Source organism: Heterocephalus glaber, unplaced genomic scaffold (assembly GCF_053883595.1).
Source record: "Heterocephalus glaber isolate CG9 unplaced genomic scaffold, H.glaber_assembly_v1.0 deba00000122, whole genome shotgun sequence".
NCBI classification, from domain to species: domain Eukaryota; kingdom Metazoa; phylum Chordata; class Mammalia; order Rodentia; family Bathyergidae; genus Heterocephalus; species Heterocephalus glaber.
In genome coordinates this window covers 82,324,406-82,349,082 of record NW_028258138.1, presented here as the reverse complement: position 1 = coordinate 82,349,082, position 24,677 = coordinate 82,324,406, and the positions used below count along the sequence as shown (strand labels likewise).

The 24,677-nt window shown below is 44.4% G+C and overlaps 1 protein-coding gene and 1 long non-coding RNA gene across 4 annotated transcripts in view; one reads left to right on the top strand and one right to left on the bottom strand.

The window, feature by feature from the left end:
* The window catches only part of Atosa (atos homolog A), an 81,309-nt gene extending 57,020 nt beyond the window's left edge, over positions 1-24,289 (bottom strand). Inside the window, exons 1-2 of one of the 3 annotated variants that reach the window (XM_021260971.2) lie at positions 24,038-24,289; positions 23,542-23,642 (exon numbers count right to left, since the gene is read on the bottom strand). In XM_021260971.2, coding sequence (XP_021116630.1) covers positions 23,542-23,557 — 16 coding nt within the window. In that variant the 5' untranslated portion in view covers positions 23,558-23,642; positions 24,038-24,289. Of the gene's footprint in view, positions 1-23,541; positions 23,764-23,800; positions 23,896-24,037 lie in introns of those variants that run through there. The other 2 variants (XM_087180436.1, XM_087180433.1) reach the window with 2 other exon arrangements.
* Positions 266-13,555, top strand: LOC147830529 (uncharacterized). Its single transcript, XR_015438790.1, has 2 exons — positions 266-804; positions 9,427-13,555. It is a non-coding gene; the product is annotated as an uncharacterized LOC147830529 (long non-coding RNA).
* Positions 24,290-24,677: the final 388 nt, after the last annotated feature.

Sequence of the window (24,677 nt, the reverse complement as noted above, 5' to 3'; positions counted from 1 at the left end):
GCCTAGGCTGTAGAGAGTTCAAAGCCAGCCTGAACTACATCAATGAGACCCTGACTCCAAAAAAAAAGGAAAGAAAGAAAGATTTCCCCTGCTTGTCACATTAATCAGGATAGTGGCTCCAAACTCTGAAAGCAATGGAAACTTTTTATTTGCAGTTTTTCAATAAAAAGCACAGCCATGGTAGCTCTAGGAAAGGTCTGTGGGCACAGGCAGGGCTGCAGCAGATGCACTGTTACTCACAGCTTAATATATCTGGAGTGTCCTGGCTGCGAAGTGCAGGATGATAGAGAGGCTGGCGCTACTAATGCACCCCATGAGCACCACAGGGCTATTTTTAACCCAGAGGCCACAAACAGCACTGTTTCATAACAGACCCAGAATCCACAAGACGCACCCTGGAGCAGACGCCAGCGAAGGCAGCAAGATGTGGCCTGAAGAGCCGAGGCTCCAGTCTTTTAAGGAAACAGTCTGGTCCCTAGCTCCACAGCCCCAAGGGCCCAAGAGGGCAGTGTTGGGGACACTCAGCTGGGAGCGGAAAAGCGAGGTGTTGGGGCCACATGTGAGCCTGACCCCACAGTCCTGTAAGGACGTGCACAACATAGTAAGCTTCGTGCACCTCGGCTTCCTCATCGGTAGAACCTTCCCTCAGCCATGCCACCGTGGCCAGGACCTCCCCCTGGGGCTCGACTCGGGGCAGCCTGGACCGCACTCATCGGGTTCCTCACCAGGCTCCTGCCTCTCAGCACGGCACGCTGCCAACTCACACCCAGGCCCTATTTGATTCTGACTCCAAAACCATGGTGGGTAAGTAAAACACATCTCATTATTCTCATTGCTCCAATCAGGAAATCAGATCTAAATGCTTATTTACTCAAGTCATCACTGGGAGCCAAAGAAAGTCACATTTTAAAAATATCTGAATTGATGCATATTTCAAAATGGACCATTTATCTTTCGAAAATGTTAATACACAATCCCTAGTCGTCTGTACTATATCCTTTCAGTTACAACCCTTAAGCTTTGGATCAACAGCTAATGCTCTCATATACCTGTTAATATAAAACTACTGATTGACACATAAAGGTAAGTTATGAAAAATTTGGGTCAGGGATTTAGCTCAGTGGTGCCTGCCTTGCAAGCACAAGGTCCTGAGTTTGACTCCTGGTACCAAAAAACCAAACCAAACAAAAATTTAGTCAGAATAGTATGTAACTAGAAGTGTATAAAATGTACTCCAAGACATATATTAAATAATAAAATTCAACTGTGAGAATTTTATCAGTAAAATACTTCCTCTGGGCTGCTAGTTTTCCAATAGATTTCAGAATGGCATTTTGCACATTTCTATTTTTCTTTTTTTGGTACAGGGAATCGAACTCGGGACCTTGTGCTTGCAAGGCAGGCGTCAGAACCACTGAGCTAAATCCCCAGCCCCATTTTGCACATTTCTGAAGTAGGTTCGCTCTTCTCTGATTTGCTAATCTTGGTAAAGAAAGCTATAATGGGTGATATAAAATAATGGCATATGATCTACTTGGTAGGTCTTAAAGCTGACAAGCTCAGAATCTAAGTAACAGGACATTCCACACGGTACTACCCCATGTTCTCACTTTCCAAGCCCCAACCGTGGCCAACTCCCTTCCCTGGATACCACCCACCTAGCATGGCTCCCTGGTCCCTATCAATATGCCCTCCAAATGGTCCAGTTCAAGAAATCATTTTATGCTAATGGAAGAAAATAGGTAGAAAAACTTATCTTCCCTATGAGTTTTCAAACTATATACTCCGAATATAAAATGGAGAAACTTAGAAAATCAACTGTCCAGATCATCCGTGGCTTCTGTTAGCAGTAGCTGGGAGTTGTCTACTGATAAGGTACTTTAGATATAATCATGCTACAATTGATAGCTTTCTAAACAAAATGAAATAATATTGGCTGGAAAAAACCTTTCAGAGGAAATCTTCGAGTACTGCATGTATTAAATGGCTACCACATTTACCTGTGGATATTAGAAAACCAGTACAGGGCTGGGGATTTAGCTCAGTGGCTCCACTGCCTGCTGTGCATGCTCAAGGACCCAAGTTTGATCCCTGGTACCAAAAAAAAAGAAAACCAGTACACATTGGCTAGGTAAGATGCTAATCCCTTCATATACCCATTTCCACTGATCCACAGGCAGTTGTTTCCCCATACAAGAAAGAATGGCTTGTTAACTGGCCCAAGGAACCAGAACCAAGTGGGCAATGCCAGGATTCAAAGTTAGGTCTTTGTGAATCTAATGTTTGCTCTCATCTATGATCCTTCCCTTAGTATTTTCCTGCATATTTTTTTTTTTTTTTTTTTGCTACCAGGGATCGAACTCGGGTCCTTGAGCTTGCACAGCAGGCAGTGAAACCACTGAGCTAAATCCCCGGCCCCCTACAAACATTTTTGTACGCCAAGTACGGCATCACACAGGAATGGAGTCTGAACACTGAAACCTCACCTCAGCATGTCCTCGTTACTCATTCAGTAACCACCATGTCAGAACCACCAGTAGCACCCTGCTTGTAACCCAGGAGAACTGCCCCTGACTCTCCAGCAGGGAGCCCCGGGGACAGTGGCAGTGCGATCATGGCTTCACTACTTCATGAACAAAGATCTCTTATGTAATCCCAAGAAAGTACAAAAGGACAGTCAGGAACCACAGATCTGAGTTCAGGTCCAAACTTTCTCCACCCAGCTTTGTGATCTTCAGCACTGCTTTGAAACTTCTCACTCCTTCTTGGTTATGCTGGTATACTGTAAGGTCAAACAGGATAGGCACCACTGTTCTGAGAGCAGCAACGTGCTACACTGGGCCAACAGGGTGGTCATCCCGGTGGTCTTCTGAGAGATGTCTGGGGTCAGGATGTGGTGGCATAAACACATTTTTACAAAATCCACCTCACTAATTGGAAAGATCCTTTAAAATAGCAAAGCATAATGGAAAAGAGCTGGATAATCTAGGGGTTAAGTTGTTTCTACTCATAAGCTGTGCTATCAAGCTATTTTACCTATCTGTGGATTTTTTTTGCAGTACCGGGGATCAAACTCAGGACCTTGTACTTTTGAGGCAGGCACGGTGCCACTGAGCTAAATCCCTGGCCCAACTGTGTTTATTTCTTCATCTGTAAAATGGGAATAATGATTTTTATAAGTGCTACAAACCACCTAGTCCAGAACTTGGCTCTCAAACAATGCAGGTTTGTTCTTAGGTTGGAAAAGTAGTTCAGCTCAGTGCCAAAGCTCTTGTCTTGCCTAGTGTGCCCCAGGTCCTGGGTTCCATCCCCAACAATAAAACTCAACTCGGCCAACAGCTGAATTCAGTAAGTCAGAGTTAAGTCCACAGAGGGCTAAGGCAGGCCTGAGGGCACTAACTTCCCCTGGCAGGGAGAGCCCAGGCAGTCATAGCTGCTGAGGTGAGTGGCCAGCAATTTGTTTTCCTTATGACACGACACAAACAAGCCCCAAGTAAGGCAGTTTTAGGAGGTAAACATTTTCTTAAAATTAAAATATTAAAAGTACCTAAGAAACTTAATTTGGATTCTCATCTTTCAAAAGATTTTGAGTTATAATGGCCTAGATTAGTTCCAGGAGTAGCGCCTTCAGAGCCTTGTTTACAAACCTAAGATCTTGGAGAGAAGAAAATGTTCTAGCCTTTTTGGCATCATTTATACTACATTGTTTAAAATAAGTGAGAACAGGGTTATTTATAATCTAAGATACTGGACAAACACTTTGTCTAATAATATCTTGTATACACACATTAGTCAGAGTTAAGCATCAAGATCAGGTATAAGAATGCATGCTTAATACCCTATAAACTTTAGTCTTTGTAAGTTAATATCATCACCATTACATAAAGTGTGTCAGGCTGTCCCCAGATTCTCCTTTCCCTATGCTTCCTTACAGACATGTTCCTGGATATTGTCAATGTCTTGCTATTATTATACTATAAAGAATGCTATGCTCAGTTCAATCTTGTTTTCTTTCTTGAGTCAGGGTCTCGCTTTATGGTTCAGGCTGACCTTGAACTCACTATGAAGCCCAGGCTGGCTTCAAACTCACAATGATCTTCTTGCCTCAGCCTCCTGAGTGCTGAGATAACTGGCATGTACCACCATGCCTGGCTAATTCAATCTTTTTTTTTGGTACTGGGGATTGAACTCAGGACCTTGTGGCAGCACCACTGAGCTAAATCCCCAGCCCCTGGCTAATTCAATCTTAAATATTTAAAGGAAATCATGATCTTTATTGTGATATTGATAAAAATATTCTATGTAGATAATGGATCCCATATTTACTTGTCCTTCTGACAACTGTAACTGTAAAATAATATTTTGAGGACAAAAACACTGAACCAGAAAGTAAAGCAAGTTTTGACTCACCTAGTTAGAATCACTTCCCCGGGCGCAATTCCATACCCTATTTTCCCACAACCGCCTATCCCTGATATGTGTCATTAATTCTATTAACAGAGGCAGATAGTTATACAAACAATAAAGCCAGCATTTTAAATACTGGAGAAGGTTAGCAGAGATCGGCTAAGTGTGAGTAGCTGTATGGAATCTAGTCAAACTCATGTATCTGTAACGATTCAATCATTAAAACCCCAAAGCGCTAATACTATTTGTTTCCATTTTAAAATCCACTGATTTGAGACTATTTCACACAGGTCTGTTTCTAAATGACATGACTAAACTTTGTGGCTATCCATAGCTCTGAATTCTTGCACTCAATAGGAATAAATTCCCCTTCCTCATTCTCAAAAACAAAAATTAGTTTTTAGATTAGTTGTTCTCTGGAGAAGGGTTCACCATCATTATCTATGGTCTCCTTCCACCTCTGTAAACTAACAAACCTCTGAGAGAATGAAATAGCCATGGACTGACTGCGTGTAGCAGGTGTGGGGCACGCCCACTTTGCTCTGCTTAGGTCAGTATGGCAGCACTGTAGGTGATGCCAGTGTCTTCCAGCTTCAACCAGCGAGCGCAGAGTGGCCAGGGAACCTCCACAAGCTCACACAGCAGGTGCAACAAGAGGACCTGAACCCAGCCTCCCAAGTGCTAAAACAACCAGCAGGGTTAATGGGCTATGAAATCAGTTAAGGGTAAGAACTAGCATTTTCTTTTAAATAGCATAGGAGGAAAAAAAGACCAGTCCCCACTGCATGGAGCAAGACTGGTGACGACCTTTAGGGGGTGGGAGAAGCTGTCCCAGGCAGCACTGACAAGTATCTTTCAGTTGTGCAGTAAAAATGGTTTTAATGTCACCAGTCTGTGTGGCACTGACTCTCAACTGTACCACTCCCTATGTGTCTTCAAATAGATATCTGACTCTACCATAATTTGTTCACCATCCCCAAAGAACTTGTTTCTGCATTTCATTCAACCAACATAGCTGAATGAAATGCTAATACTAGGTTTTATTTTACTAAATAGTTTCAGAAACTAGCTGCTAGAGATTTATAGCCAAAATTTACACCCCTACCAGGTGTGGTGGCACACACCTGTAATCCCAGCACTCCGGAGGCTGGGGCAGCCTGCACTACACAGTGAGTTCAAGGCCAGCATGAACATAGTGAGACCCTGTCTCAAAAAAACCAAACCCAGCCAGGGATTTAGCTCAGTGGTTCCGATCCCTGCCTCGCAACTGCAAGGTCCTGGGTTCGATCCCTGGTACAAAAAAAAACCCAAACCAAGCCAAACCCAAACACCCCCACACACCAGATCCACATCCTCCACAGATGGCCTCGTCTCAACTCCTTAGACTCTGCTTTAAGACAGCTGACACCACTTCCTACAGACGCCGATGCCAACATCTGGACAGCCCTCCGGGTCCAGGGCGCACAGACTCGGTGACCACCAATCAGACTTTCAGCGCAGAGGAAGACAGGGGCTTTCTTTTTCTTTGCACAACTGCCATAATTAACCTTTTCATCAAAGCTCTTGTTTTCAATGCTATTTTAATTTATGAGGTACTTATCTGAATACCTCAATTGCTTCTTGCAGTTTAGACCAGGCAGCTTCCAGCTGCACCAACCTAAAGGGGAATGAACGGCAGTAAGGACTCACATGTCGAGTGCCTCTATTGAGGTTCACAATTATTGGGACTACGTCTTCATTCTTCACGGTCAAACATAAAACATCACCCCCACATCCCCACTCCAAGATTCCAGCCAGAAATACTGGAGGCCACCACAGACAGAGGGAGAGCCAAGCACAGGGACTCTGTGGGCATCTGACAACCACCTCCCCTGGGGCAGCTCCCCTACCCCACCCTAACCTAGCCTCTTCCACAGCAGAGGACACGGCTCCTGCCTCACCTGCCGGCTCAGGAACAAGTCAGGACTTTCCCAAGGGGAGAGGCTGGGTTCCTTGCTCATCACTGTATTGTCAACACATCAGCACCAAGCACAGAGCCCCTGCTCCTGGGACACTTGTCTCAGGAAGACAGCAAGGAGGGTCCAGCAAATTCTAAGGCTGCAAAGTTGTATTTAACCAATACAACCATGAGACATTTTTTGGTGCAGAAGAATTCACTCTGAGAACATTTTGTCACAATACATGCAGTTAGGCAAGACTTTAGGGAACTGAGCATCTCTGAATCAGAGCAGCAAGTGTTGTAGTTTGTGTTAAATCACAACATGCATTCCATGTTGTCAGTCTTGGTTCCATGTAAGGAGCCACCTAAGTTATAACATATCAGACGCAGTCTAAGCTAAGTGCAGAATGAAGCACAGGTTCATGGAAGATGAGAGCTGAGCCCACTAGCTGACAACAAAATGACCAATGATAAAAATGATCATGCAACTCATGTCCAAAGTGTGGCATGGTTAGGCTGAAAGAGACAGGACTGTCACACGGGCAGCAGGTGCAAATCGGACAGTCCTAGGCAGCATTTAATCAAGCCACACCCCCACAGTCTGAACTTAATAGGTAAACGTTAAGTCAAATACAGTAATTCTTCGTGAACTTTTTATTTTGTGAAACTCATAACAAAATATTTAATATCTCAGAACTTATCATTTGAAATACTTAACAAATATGGAACAACTTTTCAGATGTCTTAAAAAGAGCTACCACATGCAATGTCCTGCATCCCAGCTTATTCTTGTTGGGGGGAGGAGAAAGCCCTTCCCCTCCAGGTTCCGGCAGTCACTGAGAAAGCAGCAGGCCTGAGACGCTTTCATAAACACCTTCTAAAAGGCAGCTCTGGGCCTGCACCTGTGGCAGGTGTGAGGGGACTGCAGGAAAGTCAGACCTCTTCCTGCCTCGGAGCCGCGGTGAGGACAGGAAGGGGCAGTCGGCCATGGTGCCTGCAGGCTGTCCTCCAGTCCTTCAGTCCCACACCACAGACTCTTCCGAACACTCCTCTCCTGGAGGTCAGAGCGGCTTTCACAGCCTCTGCAGGCCGCCCGCCATCCCAGTACTGGGAGTCTGTTTGTCTTACTGAAGGGATGGCGATGCATTAACAACAGCTACAGCCAACATTTATGGGGTGTTCATTCAGAATCAAATCGCATTCCAAGCCCTTTCTACAGCTTACCTCAACTGATCATTACAGCAGCTCTTCCAGGAGGTGCTAGAGGCAAAACAGCACAGAAGACAGCAGACTAGTAGGAAAATGGAGTTCAGCTTTTGTAGCTGGACAGGTTGCTTCTGTTCTTGGGGCCTTGTTTTCTCAACTGTAAAAATGAGAGACTCATGCTCCCCAAGGACCTTTTCTACTCTGACTTCTGGCTACAGAACAATCTCGAAAGTAATTTCAGGATGACACAAACATTTTTTCTGTCCTAAGCTCCTGTATCTGCACTACTATGTAACCTGAGGGTTTTCCAGTTAGCCATCCAGAATGCCCCACCCGTAGCTGAGCTCTGCACAGGGTAGGGTTAGGTTACAGCCTCTTGGACCAGCATCCATCAATACAGCACTGACAGGGCAGGAACACAGCTCGAGGAGCTCTCGGCCAACACAGGAAAGACTCATGGGCCAGGGAAGCACTGTCTAGGAAAGGAGTTCTGAAGGGGAGGAGTGAGGCCCAGGAAGAATCTCTGAAATGCCTAGTTATCCAACAAGGCAGAGGAAGGTCACAGAGGCTGGCAGTCATTCCCCGGACAGTGGCAGAGCTAAACAGGGGGGCCCAGGACCTTCCACCCAGCTCTCCCTACGCCAGCACCTCAGACAAGCCTCTGCTACTCTGCACTCTCAGAGCGCCCACAAAGGGCTCAGGGGAACAGGGACAGGGTGACAAAGGACTCTCACCCCACAGAATGTGTTTATTGTTTAATGTGTATTCGTCCATCTTTGTAGTACGTCATTGTAGGATTAGGGTACATCATGGACATCACACAGCTTAATGTTTTTAATGTTTCCTTCCCACAGAATTAAGCTGCTGCCAGCAACTGTCTAGAATGAGAAAAGGAATCTTTGGTTTCACCCTGCATTTTTCTCCCTTCTACTTGTAATAACATGCAACTACTTTCAAATAATAGTGTAGCTTACTACTCTGACAAGAGTGTCTTAAAACAGTAGACATATTATTAGTACTGTGTGATATTTTGATAGTCCTAAAACGTTGACAAGGCCAGGTATGGTGGCACATGCCTGTATTGGTGGTAAATCCCAGTACTCGGGAAGCTGAGGCAGGAGGATCACCGCTAGTTCAAGGCCAGCCTGGGCTACACTGTGAGTTCAAGGCTGGTGTGAACTGCACGGCAAGAACCTGTCTCCAAAAAAAAAAAAAAAAACCTTTCGCAAAAGGAAATATTAATCCCTATGTTACAAACAAAGAATGACAGCAAAGGGAAAAATGGAGAAGAAAAAGAACGGGCCAAGGGCAGAGGAGGCTTACAGTCAGGTAATTTTTATAGCAGCAGGTCATTATTTAATTCTGAGAGCTAAAAAACTCATTCTAAGACTGCCTTGTAGTTATTATCTCTGTGCTGGTTTATGATGAAATTAAATGAAATAAACTCCAATTATTCTTCTATAAAGTTCCTTTAATCATACCAAAGTACTGAACAGTGCCCCACTGTCAAATGTATGAAGCTCAAACTCTCAGGCTGACATTTAAAACCCTAATCTCTACTGTTCTGAAGCAAACCCTCTGATTCGCATCACTCTCCCACCATCCCTTTAACATCTCCAGTTCACCTCCACACCTGAGTCACCACCAGGTGTCTTTTCTTTCAGTCACCTTGGCCCTAATCTCTGCGCATTTCACCTAGCCAAACCATATCTGTCATTCAAGGCTCAATATAGCTTTTCTGTCTCCACCACGACACTCCTTGCCCTGAAATTCTTCGTTCTTTAGAAGTCTGATGGTAGGCACTGCTCTTCCTGATCACTTAGTTATCAATGCTTTGTAACATGCACATCTTCTTTCTCTTACTGTACTTCCAGGCGTGCAGAAAACAGTCTACCCTCAAGGTCCTACCACAGGACACGCATCAGTAAATTGTACGAAATGAAGAGAATTTACAGTGGTTCACACAAAACCAGCCATACTTTCTTCTCAGAGTACATATCTGTGGCAAGATAAACTAAGTATCAGAGTTGCATATGGCACGTATTATGTCTATTTAACCCTAAGTCTTCTTAGGACGATCTTAAGGAATTGAGAATGTCTGCTCATTTGGATATTACAGACGAAGTAAATCCAAGCATTTATACAAAGCTAATACCACAATTCGTCACACAGCCAATCTGAATTCCACCCAACGGGGGAGGCATGGGGTTTCTCCCTTTACCCTGAATCACAGTAAGCGGAAACACTAACAAATCGACATCAAGGGCATCAAGGCCAGCGCTTGGCTTCACCGGAAGCTCCGCTGTCCTCTGCTCGGTGCTGGTTACACAGGAAACCCGGGCTGGCAGAGCCCTGCTACTGAGCACAGGTGTCGCAGGGCATGGACTGCCAGGACGACCCACAGGATGCAGTGAACCGACATAGCTGTGACATTAGCCAACTTCACGGCACTACGAGATCCCAGCTGGGAAACCCAGGTGAAGGAGATACGGTCCAGAACCCTCAGCCTGGCAACTTGGTGTCGTCACAGAACATGGTACCCACCCTGTACCCAGGCACTGCGCTAGCTATGGCGGATACTGTCTCCTTCAACTCTCACAACAACCTTTAAGAAAAGAACCACAGAACTAGGTATGGTGGTTGGTACACTCTTGTTAACCCAGCACTCTGGGAGGCTGAGGCAGGAGAATCACAGATTCAAGCCTAGCTTAGATAATTTAGTGAGGCTTAGTGAGAACATATCTCAAAGTGAAAAGGGCCGGGGATGTAGCTCAGTGCCAAGGCCCTCAGGTAAAAAAAAAAGGTTCAAAAAAAGGAAAAAACAAAACAAAACAAACCAGTATCCCTCTCCCCAAACCACCACCACCAAAAAAATGACTCCTGTTTTTACAGATTTTAGGCAATTAAGGCTTAGAGCATCTGACTTTCCTAAATTCAACAAGCTATTAAGTAACAATGCTGACACTTGAGTACTGGGCTGCTAAACTCCCCCACCCATATTCTGTTCACTGCTCTAGTGGCCACACACCGAATACTGGCTAGAGGGGCTGGGCATGGTGGTGCACACCTGTGATCTTAGCACTAGGGATGCTCAGATTGGGATCGCTAGAATCAGCCTGGGCTACATACCAAGACTATCTTGCCAGATCCCAGAACTCAGGTGGCTGAGGCAGGAGGATGAGGCAGGAGGATGCTGTGAGTTCAAGGCCAGCCTGGGCTACCTAGTGAGTTCAGGATCAGCCTGAACTACAAGGCGAAACCCTGTCTCAAAAAACAAAACAAAATAAAACAAAAAAAAGATTATCTCAACCCCGCCCCTTAACCTTAAGCCAAAAAAACCCAACTACAAAGTGATTAAAAGAAAAAAAAACAGCCCAGAGTTTTTTTAATCTAACAGTTGAATCTAACATGAAAGGCAGGGGAAGCAGATTACTGGAGGGACCATAAATTGGCAAAACTTTCTGAAAAGTGATTTTATAATAATAATAAAAAAAACCTTTACATAAACTTTGATCTAAAAGTAATTCTACTTTTAGAATACTGGGGGAAAAAAGGATATATACCAAGATTAGTTTACAAGAATATTCATTGTAGTGCTACTTATAACAGCCTAAAATTTAAAACAAGTTAAATGACTAACAAAAAGATTGTACACTTAAGAATGATTAAGATGATAAATTTCCATCTTACTTTTTACCACAATTAAAACAAATTCTAAATTTAAAAATTGGATACACATATAAAAAGGTTAGCTTTACAACCATTAAAAATACTACTAATGGAGGTACACTTAGTAACATACATTTATAGTATTTAGTATGTTATGGAAAAATTAGATTGCTAAATGGTATGTATGGTTTGAATAACTTTTAAATATGATGTGTACATACACACATACACAGACTAGAAAGACAGACCCCAAAAGGCGGCTGTCCAATCAGACCGTGGCAGGGTTTCTAGTGAGCATCTCCTCCTCTGCTTGGACTTCGGTGCTTGCTTGACAGCCCCACATTTCTGGTGCAATTTCTAAGAGATATGGACAGCAAGGCCACACCACATCACAGACACTTGAGGGCTGTTCATGTTGTGCAGGGAGTCACATGTGTAGGCTGTGGTTCCCCAAGTCACAAACACTGCACTGGCAAGAAAGAGAGGTCGGCAGCAGAGTCCAGGATCTTCCCGTCCACCAAACAGGACTCACCTGTCACGGCCTGGCGTGTTTCCTAGGAACTCCAAGCAATGGGCACACGGGGCACAGTGCTGGTGCCTGCGGCCCCACTAGCCACACCGTGCCTTCACTTACCATCTGTGTGTTCCCGGACCTAGCTGTTGTGTGAGTACGAGTGCCTAAAGAAGGAATGGCAAGATTCATTTAGTCTTTCTTCATTTTTGGTACACTCTGTCTTTTACACAGGGAGTTCACATACATAATTTCACTTGACCTCCCCCCCCCCAACTTTGGGAAGTGGGAATAAACACATCTATTTAGAAGCAGAAACCCTGACACTGGAGAGTTAGATTTTAGGGTTACAAAGCTAACAAATCATACACACATCCACATGTGTGTGTGCACACAAACAATGGCTAACATCTTCTAGTAATATCAGGTTTTGTGCCATACCGTAAAGATCCTAAAGTGCACAGGCACTCATTCATTCTCTTTATTGAGCAGGCACCAGTCATGCATGAGGACACCAAGCAGTGGACAAATGCCAGTGCACCCCTGCCCTCATGAAGCTTGCACTCCCACTGGGGAGAAAGACAGAAAACAAATAAATAAGTAAATACAGAACATCAGGCCAAACCGGGAGGACTATGAACAGCGGCAATAAAGAGAGAATTAAAGAGCTGCATTCTTTTTGAAAGGGTGGTTGGAGAATGCTTCTTTGAGGTGAAAATTGAGGAGGAAGCCAATTAAGTAAAGACAGCCATGAGACTTGTGTTCCAAGTGGGGGCCAAATGTGCCTCCTGTGACTGAAGAATAGCAGACCTACATGGCCAGTGTGCAGGAAACCTTGGAAAGTGCTAGGAAATGAGGTCGCACAGGCAGCCTGAGACTGTAGGTTTAAAAATATCAACTTAAAAAATCTTGGAATTCCATTAATACTCACTTTTCTCTTAAAATTCATTTTGTCCAAGTAATGTTTTTTTAAATTCTAAGTAAGGAAAAATCTGCTAAAATATTAACTGTCCTTTTTACATAATCTATTTTTTCTTATATTTTATGGTATGTCCCAAAACCTTCATAAATGTGGTCTAACATCATAACTTCCTTCTGTAATAAAAAGCAAGGTACAACTTTAAAAGGCAGCGTGACTGGGCTGGGGATTTAGCTCAGTGGGACTATAACTCCCTTGCAAGAAGAGCCAAGGTCCTGAGTTCGATCCCCGGAACGAAAACAAAACAAAACACACAAAAAAGGCAGTGTGACTAAAGATGCTACTAGGACAAGCAGGGAAAGATGAATATAAATTATATAATAGGTATGAGTACTACAGCAGTGTGACATTTCTTGAGTGTGATACTGAACTGTAGACATATAGGAGAATGTTCTTATTTATAGAAGACATATGCAGTGGTGATGATTTACTGGCTCTCAGAAGAAAAAAGCCCTGGTTTGCAGCATTGCCAAGTTCCATGGTATAAATGCTGCCACCAAGGCTGACTTCCAGCAATCAACTGGAAAGGAAATATACACAATCTTCTTTTGCAACTGGGTGCCAGCAAACTCCAACATACCCTTGGATGCTGAAGTACACAGGAGTTGAAATATCATGATGTTCGCAACTTATTTGCAAATTACAAAACAAAAATAATGGGAAACAAAATCCTGTTGTCCAACCATCCATCCACCTATCCATCTGTTCATCAAATTTATCTGCCCACCTACAGCATCTTCCCTCTGTCCATCCTCCAGGGCACTTATCTACCCAACCAGCCATCCTGTCCATCCCAGCTATCCGTATCAAGAGAAAATAAAAGTCTTGAAATGTTCACAACCTATGAAGAGGTCTAGTTGCATTCTTACAAACTTTTCTGTGGGGCTGAAATTTTAAAACATTATTTGTAACCTAAATTATAGAGAAAAGAAAGTAGGAAAGTTTAAAGAAATCCTATGGCCAATTCTTTTATAAAATGAGTAAATCATAATTCCTTGTGTATTAGTGCTTTCTTGTCAGCTATACCAATATAGTGTAGTCCTTTCATCTGAAGTTATTTTAAGACCAAAACCTAAAAAAAGGTAAATGGCCAACGTTAAGGGCCAAAATTACATATTATCTTACTATTACAAATTAAGTAGAAATGATTCACTGTATAATGGGATAAACCATAGTTTCTCTTCACAAAAGAAATTGCTTATTAGATGAAAAGTGTAAAAGAACTTTCTAGATGTTAGGAAATGGAGGCTAGGATTTTAGATATTAACATTCAATTAATTTCCCTCAAGCATATATGTTTGATAAGAAGGAAAATAAAATATTGAAACTGCCTATTAATTTAAAATGCTAATCCCCAAATACAAATTGGTTGTGCTCCCAAAAACCATACATTGTAAAATCCAAATGCCAGTCAGACTTAGGATAAATACTACTTATTTTTGAGTGGCAGAGTCATGGCTAGATTCCCGGGCTGCCAGCAAAGGTCTCCTAATCTACAATGGCCATTACTGGCAGCATCAGGAAACTAGTGTCAATTGTGGGTACAAAAGGGGCATCTTCCAAGCTCTAAGACCTAGGTAATATTCTCAAAGAAAAGGGCAATTTTGGACAATAACTCTCTGCTGTGTATTCAGAGTCCAGCCATCCCAATCTCTTTGGCTAATGCTACTCTAACCTGCTCGTTAGGGTACGTTCCCCAGGAAAGGTTGGCTGTGCCTCAAATGATCTACTTTCTCTCTCTTCTTTGCACTGAAGACTGCAGTTCAGTGGTGGTTTTGATGTATCCTAGTCTGCCTCCTGCAGAGACCAAGCTGACAGAGACATAACAAGGGTCTGTGGGTCTCCTCCGCCTGTTCCAACTAGTTTTCATAGCAGAGTATTCACTCACTCCCTCAGAGCAGCTGTTCCAAACTTTCCTAGAAGTGAAGGAAAACTGAGCTGGTCTGCACGAGGCCTAAGCTGGGTGCCGAGGCACAAACTCTCAGTTCACCTTTTCCAAAAGGGGTCAGGCCGAAGGGATTCGAGCAAAAAGGGCAATCATCCAGACAGGCTATGCAGTTTTCTCCAAGTAATTTATCTGGTAAGTGCTGACGTTGTTCGAGTTTCAATCTAAGTTTAATCCTAAAGCCTTAGGTCCTCACTTTTATTACACTGTCATGCTGTTGAGAAGGAACCACCTGACCTCACCAAAATATGGCCATCATTTCAATACTTCTAGAAAACCAGAGTTGAATATGTACATATTAATCCAAAGGAGTCTCTAGTCGGCATGATTCCAGTCTGCATAGAACTGCATCACTCAAGAGTGTGAAGTGGGTATTTTGGGGAGCACCTGGCTCTGCTGTCTACAAGGACGACCCTGCCCTTCCCTCCAGGAGTCGGCGCTGACACAGCACTGTGCGGCTTACAGAGCTCTTCACACAACTCACCGAACACTGATGCCACACTCTGAGCCAGCGATATTTTACAGGTGAGAAAACTGGTTTGGGACCTGACCTGTGACACAAAACCTCTAAATGACAGAATGGGTCCCCAATCTAAACTGTAATCCTGTGAGTTCTTTTCCTAGGACTCTACCCTTACTCCTTCCTCCCTTCCTGAACTCTAAACTGGGCCATCAGATGACTCTCTCTCTCTCCCTCCCTCTCTGCCTGGGTGGGGAAGGCACCCAGAACAAGCTCAGCATGTTGGGGGCGGTCAGGGAACTTCCACAGAGGTTTGTGTGGGGGCCACTTTTTAATCAGACCACCGGAGACCAGTGACACCACTTGTTGCCCATTTTTAAAAAACTGAATTACATTTTATTCTTTTTTTTTGTACTGGGGATCGAACTCAGGACCTTGTTGCTTGCAAGGCAGGCACCAGAACCATTGAGCTAAATCCCCAGCCCCGAATTACATTTTAATTCAATGAGATTTAATCAACTAAAAAATGTAATCTTCCTTTAAATAATTTACAGCCAGGTGTTTTATAATGCATTTGAAAAAGAACCAGAGGGCTGGGGATTTAGCACAGTTTTCCACCACCTGCCTCGAAAGCAGAAGATCTTGAATTTGATCCCCGGTACCAAAAAAAAAAAAAAAAAAAAAATTGGGGGGCCAGGGATTTAGTTCAGTGGTTCCGCTACCTGCTTCACAAGCGCAAGGGCCCCAGTTCAATCCCTGGTACCAAAAAAAAAAAAAAAAAGAAAGAAAGAAAGAAAAAGAACTGGGATAAAATCATGATACTAGTCTAAGAATCGTTAATCCAAACATCCCTTAAATTGGTAGAATCCTAGTTGTTGTCAAAGAGACAGTGGTGGGCCAGGGATTTAGCTCAGTGGTTTCGCCGCCTGCTGCACAAGCTCAAGGACCCAAGTTTGACTCCTGGTACCAAAAAAAAAAGAAAAAGAAACAATGGCTCATAACCATCTGCTTCTGTCCTATTTGCTCCACAAGCAATGAGACACACTCAGCATTCTTTCCACAAATAAGCACCTCCTTTGCACTTACGTCCTGCACACTTACTGTACACTACCTGTACAGGACCTGCTGGGGGATCACTGTGACCGAGATCTAAGGCTCGTGGCCCTGTGGCACTTGAAATCTAGTTGCAAAATGTGGCAAATGCTACCAAGGAAACAGGCTTTTGAGACACAGAATAACAAAGGATGTCTAATTTCATAAACAACATGACTGGTAGCAGCTCACAGTAATCAAACACGAGAGTCCTCACAGAAAAGCTCTATAAAAATGACATTTAAGCCTAGACGGAAGACAGTGAGAAGCCACCGAGTGATGGCTGGGAGACAGGGAGACTAGAGCGTGAGATCCCGAGTGGTGAGCAAAAGCCAGAGAGACAGCCGATGGGGCTGGGCCTGGTGAACAGGGGGAAGAGATGGAAAAAACAAAACCAAACGGTGCCTGGCTGCAACTTTACCTCCACGGCAAAGGAGATGGGAGGAGAGCTGGGCGAGCTCCACTCAGACCAGGGCCGGGTGCATTTGTCTCACCGTGGGCTCTCCAGCCCAGGGTTCCACTGGCTGCTGCCTTTTACACCAGCCATCCTGTCTCAGTTTGGAATGCAAGAAAATCTGACAGAATAAAGGAACTACTCCGATTTCTCACTCATTTGAGCAAAGACAGAATTAACTACTGACAAACTGTTTATCTACTGTATCTAGGGACAATAACTTTCATTTTCATAAATGAATGAATGGATGAATGCCAGTGTAAGGTTATTCTAATTTTAATATTCCCAGTTTTAAGCATCCTTGGCCTCAAAAGGAGGGCAAACACTATCATAATTAGATACAAAGATGAGAAGGGCAAAAGAATATGTTTCTTTGTTCCTTTTTTCTACACTTGTTCATAATGCAAAATTCCCAGAGCCCATGGGTTTCTCCACTTTTTGAAAATAAATCAATTTTTAAGTCACCCTTCATCTATACACATTAGCCTCTCAATTCTACCTTCCAATTATCTTTCTCTCACCCTCCCAAGAAATGACAGTGTTCAGTCCACTAAGTCACTTCCTTCTTAGTGGATGACAGGCAAAGCACAGACAGGCTCCTGTCAGTGTCTGCATCCCTGAAGCTGTCCCTGCCAGCAATTATTCAACAGTTACTGATGTGTCAAGACTCATCAACATAAACGGGTGGGCCCACAGGCCAGCTTTTCAGTTGAGATCCCCATGTCTATACAAAGGGTGCTGCTGAATTAGCCTTTGCTTCGCCCTCTCCGCTTTCCCAAATGATTGGCTGCTTTAGAAAATGTCCAAAAATAACAGCAGCAGCTCACACGTGCGTGCTTGGAGCCAGCCACTGTTCAGACACATAACATCCATGAACTCAGTTCTCAAAATCACCCTACACCAAGTACTGTACTTCATCCCACTGTGAAGATGAACAGGCCAAAGCAAAGCGAGGGTCACAATACTCAAGTCCTTGCTTCAAGTTTTTCTCAACCTTATTTTTAATTTGGTCACAATTTCTCAGAGTAGTTTAATATCAATCACTGCTACCAGTTAGGGAGCTAAGAGCATGTACTCGAGCTACTTCAGTTTGGGGCTGCCCTTATCTGTGTGACCTTGGGTAAGAAACCAGAGGCTGGGAAGCAGTTTCCTTTATCCCTAAAATGGAGATGGGCTGGGCGTGGTGGCACACACCTGTGATCCCAGCACTTGGGAAGCTGAAGCAGGAGGATCGCCGTGAGCCTGGACTACATTGGAGATGACAACAACATCTGCTCCCCTCAGTTAATGGAGAGGCTGAGTGAGGCATGTGCATACAGCATTCAGAGCGGTGTTTGGTATAGTGTGCACAAGTACTAACTGTTGATATGAATTTAGCAAAAGATGGCCCTATTCAACCCAGTCAGCATTTCTATTCTCTTCCTCCAACATCTGTCATTTTTGTCTTTCGATTTACATAGGCTAATAGTGAACTATTCTGAAAAAAAAGCGAGTCCCTTGCCACTGTTTTTTATCCTTATCACTTATTTCAATTTTTTTATTGTTTGGCTCTTCTGAGACAGGGCCCACTGAGCAGTGGAGGCTGGCCTTGCCCACATCGCTTCTCTCCTCCTGTCTCAGGCACCCATGAAGGAATACTCTCAAGTTAGCTGGGCTGGCCTGAGCCGTGGGTAATTCCTGAGCCACCGAACTCCTGTGGCAAACGTCAACATCTGTAATAAGCCATGAGGGACACACTAAGCCCTCAGTTTTAACCTCAAAAGAAAAACTGTTACCATATTTATTTTTAGAACAGGTTGTACACTAATAATTTTTACATTCTTTTTTTTTTTTTTTTTGGTACCGGGGATCGAACTCGGGTCCTTGTGCTTGCATAGCAGGTGGCGAAACCACTGAGCTAAATCCCCGGCCCCACACTAATAATTTTTACTTAAGCATCATAAGTGGCCTATGATTTGGGTTTAAATACGAAGTGAAACACAGTCTATTTACATGATTAATTTATTGATGATTAAATTTTGTCTCTTTCACAACAGTTTTGATAAGCACAGATAATATTTAAAAATGAGCAAATATAGAAATACCATATATTTATTACATTAAAAATGATTTAATTACTGTAACTCAAAGATCACATTTTGAACTTATCTGGAAGCTCTCAGAACTCAGTCCTTACACGGCTAGGAACAGGTCCAGGCTTGAAGTCCAAGGCTGATCACACTGTGCAGCCTCCTGGCTGCAGTCCAAAGTGAGACCACCTAACAATTTGACCACTCCACCCATGGCACACCCACCTGGAAATTCAGCTGTAACTGTAACACCAAACGACAATATAAAGAAATAGACTAGTGGGCTGGGGATTTAGCTCAGTAGTTTCGCCGCCTGCTGCACAAGTGCAAGGACCCGAGTTCGATCCCCGGTACCAAAAAAAAAAAAGAAAAAGAAAAAGAAACAGACGTAGGAAGTAGGATTGCCGTGAGTTCAAGGCCAGCCTGGGCTATGTAGGGAGACCCTGTCTCAAAAAACCAAAGAAGGAAACAGACATTCTCAGGCGGCTATATGTTAAAAGTCTTATAAAAGTCTTAAATCTGCTTTAGGCTTGGCATGTTGAATGCTATGAATGTAAAACAAAAAAAGTGTTAGGTTACTGTACATTTAATCATTTTCTTATTTCTGTTGAGTATAGTACTTTGCAACTGGCCAACATACAAGTATCTGAATGTTTGGTTTTTATTTGGTACCAAGGATCAAACTTGGGACCTTGCACTTGTGAGGCAGGCATCGGAACTACTGAGCTAAATCCCCGGCCCTGAATGTTTTATTTAATATAGTAAGAGGTATTTATTTAGTACCTGCTCTGCACCAGCCACTCTCATATTTCATTCTAGTAACTGTGAGCAGGTGGAATTATTCCCATTGTACAGACAAGGAAACTGAGTCAGAGATTAATGTGATGAAGATTACACAGCAGGCAAGAACAGAATAAGTATACGATCCAGGTCTGATTCTGAAGCCTGTTCTAAGGACAGCAGCAGAGACTCCTATTCTGCAGCATTAGCTAAGCAATGTTATATAACCGCCTAAAATGCTTTTACTTTACTTAAAACATGGTAAAATACAGTGACTATTATGAAATCTAGCCGAGGTGCTGTAAAAAACATTCTTTATCGTGCCAGGCATAGTGGTGCATGCCTGTGATCCCAGCACTTGGGAGGCTGAGGCAGGGGGATTGCTGCGAGTTCCAGGCCAGCCTGAACTAATGAGACCTTGTCTCAAAACCAAACCAAACCAAACCTGAATCCTGTCTCCTAAGTGCCCTATACTGAATTATCTGGAGGATGGACCATGTACACCTAGCATTAAAACAATGGACAGATGCTGCCAATGCCACCCGGAGGCGGGCAGGCGGCTGCTTCGAGGCGCCTAATGCTTCGATGTCCCCAGCTTGAGGCTTACGATTACCAGGAACCTGTCATGCCACTCTATTTATAACTACTATAATATACCAATAAAACATGAGTACAAAAAATTGTTATTTCTACTAAAACTAAATTAAATGCTTTGGAAAGAACGTATTTTGAAATGCCTTTTTTTTGGTGCCAGGGATCAAACCAGGGCCTTGGATGTGCTACCAGGACATGTGTGCTCTGCCTCCAAGCTACAACCCAGACCTGATAAACATTAATTTTGATAAACACAAATTCCCATTTCCTAAAACAAACTCATGCTGAATTATGTGCACAGAAAACAGTATAAAATTTTAAGTTTAAAAACTATTTTTAAATTACTTAACTATGTAACATTCTACCCTCAGACTGCTCTGAGAAATCTTAATTCCACTTTAAAGAAATCAAAACTAGAAATCTTGGATGTACATTATTAATATGGTTTCTACAAGAAAGGCCTTGTTAGAATAAAAAACACACCGCATCTCACCCTCAAATAGGGTCATAAGCTGGGCGGGGTGATCCACACCTGTGATCCCAGCACACAGGAGGCTGAGGCAGGAGGGAGCGCTGCAAGTTCAAGGCCAGCCTGGGCTACACAGTGAGTTCAAGGCCAGCCTGAACTACATAGTGAGGCCCTGTCTCAAAAAACAAAACAAAACTAAACTAAAAAGGGTTAGGATTATAGCTCAGCAGCAGAGCACTTGTCTAGTATTGTGCAAGGTCCCAGTACCACATTAAAAAACAAACAAACAAACAACACAGCCCAGCAATTTGGACAGGCCTGTAATCCCAATACTCAGGAAGCCGAGGGAGGAGGATCACCACCAGTTCTAGGCCAACCTGGGCTACACAGTGAGTCCAAGGCCACCCTGAACTATTTAGCAAGACCATGTCTCAAAAAAGTAGAAAAACGGGGGTGGGGGGGTGTGTGTGTGTGAAAAAAACCTAGGCTGTTATTCTGATTCCCCACTTAAATTCTTTCTATTAGCCAAACACCACACCCAGTCATGTAGGCTAAGAGGCTCTGATGTGCTTATTTAGGCAACGCTCTGAAGCACAGCTGTAGCTCACTAAACAAATATTTGAGTCTCTACATTAATATCCACACTTTACTCACATGCTGAATGAGTATCTGAGAGGGTCTCCTATTTGCCCTCACTTTATCAAGAATTCAATGTTAAATATGCTTATCTCACTCTCTAGCCCACAAAGTAAAAGCAGGAAATTAAAGAATAAGTATAGTAACAACAAAAGCTTTTGATACCAAGGGAACAAAAAACCCCCACAGATATAAATATGTACATGTATGATAAAATGCAGTGCTTTAAGCTAAAGAAAAAAAAAACCCCAAAATCTCAAACATTTTTTGGGCATTTCTAGATTTATGACCTAGGACAAGGTTGACAGTTATAGCAGTGTCCTTTTATCATCCACTAAGGGTTAAATTACATTAAGTCTGTGAATCTTTTTCTTTTTATAAAAAGGGGTAGAGAAGCATGAATATTTGAGAAATCTATATATTATGATTATAACTGAAAATATTTTTGGCATTTTAGAGCGAAGTTTCAATTATCTAAAAAAATTCACTCATATAAAATACATCCTCAGACACCAAAGTAGAAAAACATGAAGTATTGGTGTTTCTAGCCAAGAGCTGCCCACAACTGTGCTCTTCAAACTGCAGGTTACCGCGACCCATTAATTGGTCAGAAAATCAATTCAACAGGTTGTGACAGCGATGAAAAAGTGAACTAGAACAGAAAATATAAGACCATATTGCACACAGTAAAGGTAGTCCATGTGTGAAAAACTTTTCTCAGTATTTTTTTTTTTTTTTTTTTGGAGCCAGGGTCTCCCTAGGTAGTTCAGGCTGGCCTTGGATTCACTGTGTAGCCCAGGCTGACCTTAAACTCCAGGCAATCTTCCTGCCTCAGCTTCTGGAGTGCTGAGGCCTGTGCCACCACACCTGGCCTTATCTCAGTATTTCTGTACTCATCTGCTAAGTCAAAGATATTAATTACCCTGGATCCCGGTTCAAAAAAAGCCATAGGCCTAAAGGTTCATGTATTATGGAACATAATCACAATACTAAACTTGTAATCTCATCAGTTTTACTTGAGAATGCTAAAGAAAGCCACAATTTTGAAAGAGAAAAAAGTCACTTTTTTAAGGAATCTTGATGAATAATGTATTTATTTTCCCCAGTAACCTCTGTAAGTATATAAACATTTTGTCGTGTTTGGCACTAGTTTGCCTAAAATAAATGCTATATTTTAAACTGCTACTGCAGATACTACCAGTTTTTAAACTGCCACGACTTTAAAGCAACTTAACAACAATCCAAGACAAACAGTGACTTTGATTTTATTTGTTTGTTTATCCTGAGATTCAATCACTGCCCTTGGTGCTATTTTTTCAAAGTCACTGAAAAATCTAAACTTAGCATAGTACACAAGCAATCTGGTCAGCAGCAATGCATTTGCCAATATTTTATACACACATAGTTGTTGCCTGATTTGAAGTATCACTTAAAACTAAATTAAATATAGCTTTCTTCATGTCTTTCTAATGCATTTAATAATCATGATCAAAAAAACATTTTAAATAGACAATCTGTCTTTCCAATCACTTTGAAAGACCATCTGGAAAAATAACCCGCTTAGTCCATTCTTTTTGTAAGTAAGCATTTAATTCATAGGATAAATGACTATTTCCGACCTCAAGTCTCAAATTTGCAGTGAACTCTCTTTAGTCCAACTCCCTACCAAACACGACAATCCCTGCTTTATTACATTCCTTGAACCGAATTCCTATCTACCTAAAGTCCTCACTAAGCACTGCTATATGAAAATCTTACAAATATTGATACTTGTCATTAATCAGAAAACTGATAAACAATCCTCTGAAAAAGCACAGTGTATACATTATCCTAAGACATGAAAATACAGGTTTAGGAAGGAAGCAGCATTGACCTTTTGCTAGGGATTCCTATGCTTATGATATCCTGAATGCTGACGTACTTTCCAAACTTTGGGAGTTTGCTTAAAGAACAAAAAGCAACTAATGAAAGCAGGGACCATAATAAAATAGTAAGTTGCCAACTCACTCTTTCATCAAGTTCAAAATGGCAAGTTTAAGCGCCTGTAAATGTCTCTAAAGTTGAAGTCAGCCCGACTGCCTGAAACTAGCGATCGCAGCTCTAAACGGCCGTGGAGGGGCCGGCGACCACACACCCAGATGCTGTCGTTAGCCACGTCATTTCCCACCCAGTTAGTTCTCCGCCGAAGGCTGTTCGGGCCTGCGCCTGGCCCCGCCGGCCCCGTCCCCTCCCCGGTCCTCGCAGGGGACCCGAGACCCCGCGCCGGCGGCCCCGTCCACAGCAGGCCCGAGCGGCGCGGCCGGCCGCATCCAGCCCTCCACAAGCCTGTACCTCGCTCGGACTTCATGTTCGTGTCCGGGCCGCACCGGCGCCGCGATGCTCGCGTGGGCGCCCTCCACGGCTCGCCGCCGCCCCGCTCCGGGTCCCGAGCGCTGAAAGAGAGAGAGTGGGTCGGCGCGGCCCTGCGAGAGCAGCCCCACGAGGCCCGCGTCCCCGCCGACTCCGCCGCGGCGCCCTGGCCTATTTATAGCCCCAGGCGCGGCCGAGGCAGCGACCCAGCTGCCCTGCGCTCGGTCAGCCCCGGCCTCACCTGTGTGCCCGCCCCGCGGCCGCGCCCACTCAGGAGAGGAGCCCGGGCCCCAAGCGCTCGCCGGCCGCCGTCGCGGGCCGCCCCGCCAGAGGCCCCGCCCTCCCGCCGCGAGGACCGCCCCTTCCCGGAGGCCCCGCCCCTCCCAAGGCCCTGCCCAACCCCAGCCGGGACCCGCGCCCCCGCCCCGCCCCGCGGCTCCGCCCCCTGAGCCTGGGTCCCGTCGCCCGGCGCGCTCACCCCGCGCTCCCCGGTCTTCTCAGCCCTGCCGCGCGCGCTCTGGTGTCCGCCCGTGGGCCGCGTCCATGGGCTCCCGGGCGGCTCGCTCCGCGGCTCCCGGCGCGGCCGTACTCCTTGTCCCCGTCCTGCTCGACGCCCCGCGCGGAGCATCCCACGCCTGCCTCGCCCCGCGGCTGCCCTGCACCCCCGAGGCCATGCACCCGAGCCGCCGTCCGCTCCGCTCGCCCCGGGCCGCCCTGTCAAAACAGGGCGGTCACGTGCCCGACACCGCCCGAGCCCGTCACTTCCGCGCCGCGCGCCGGCGCCATGGCAACACCGCCGAGCCCGGGCTCTGGGTGGCTCCGGCCGGAGCGGCCCGCGGGCCGGGGCCTCGGAGCTAAAAATAACTGGAAACTTGGCAGCCCTGACTCACTGCGGGAGGGCACGCCTGCCCGGTGCTGTTGTCTCGAAGCTGTAACTTGGCTGTGCTGTAACAGCGTGACAGGATGACATTTCGCGTTGTGAGGTTGTTTCATCACTTAAGCACCAACAGATGTGGAGAATCTGCAGCAGCTAAGGCGATCAGTGTGTAGCCAGTGCAAAGGGACAAGAAGTACAACATTCCCAAGGCCCTTCGGTTTCATTAGGGAAAAAACATTTT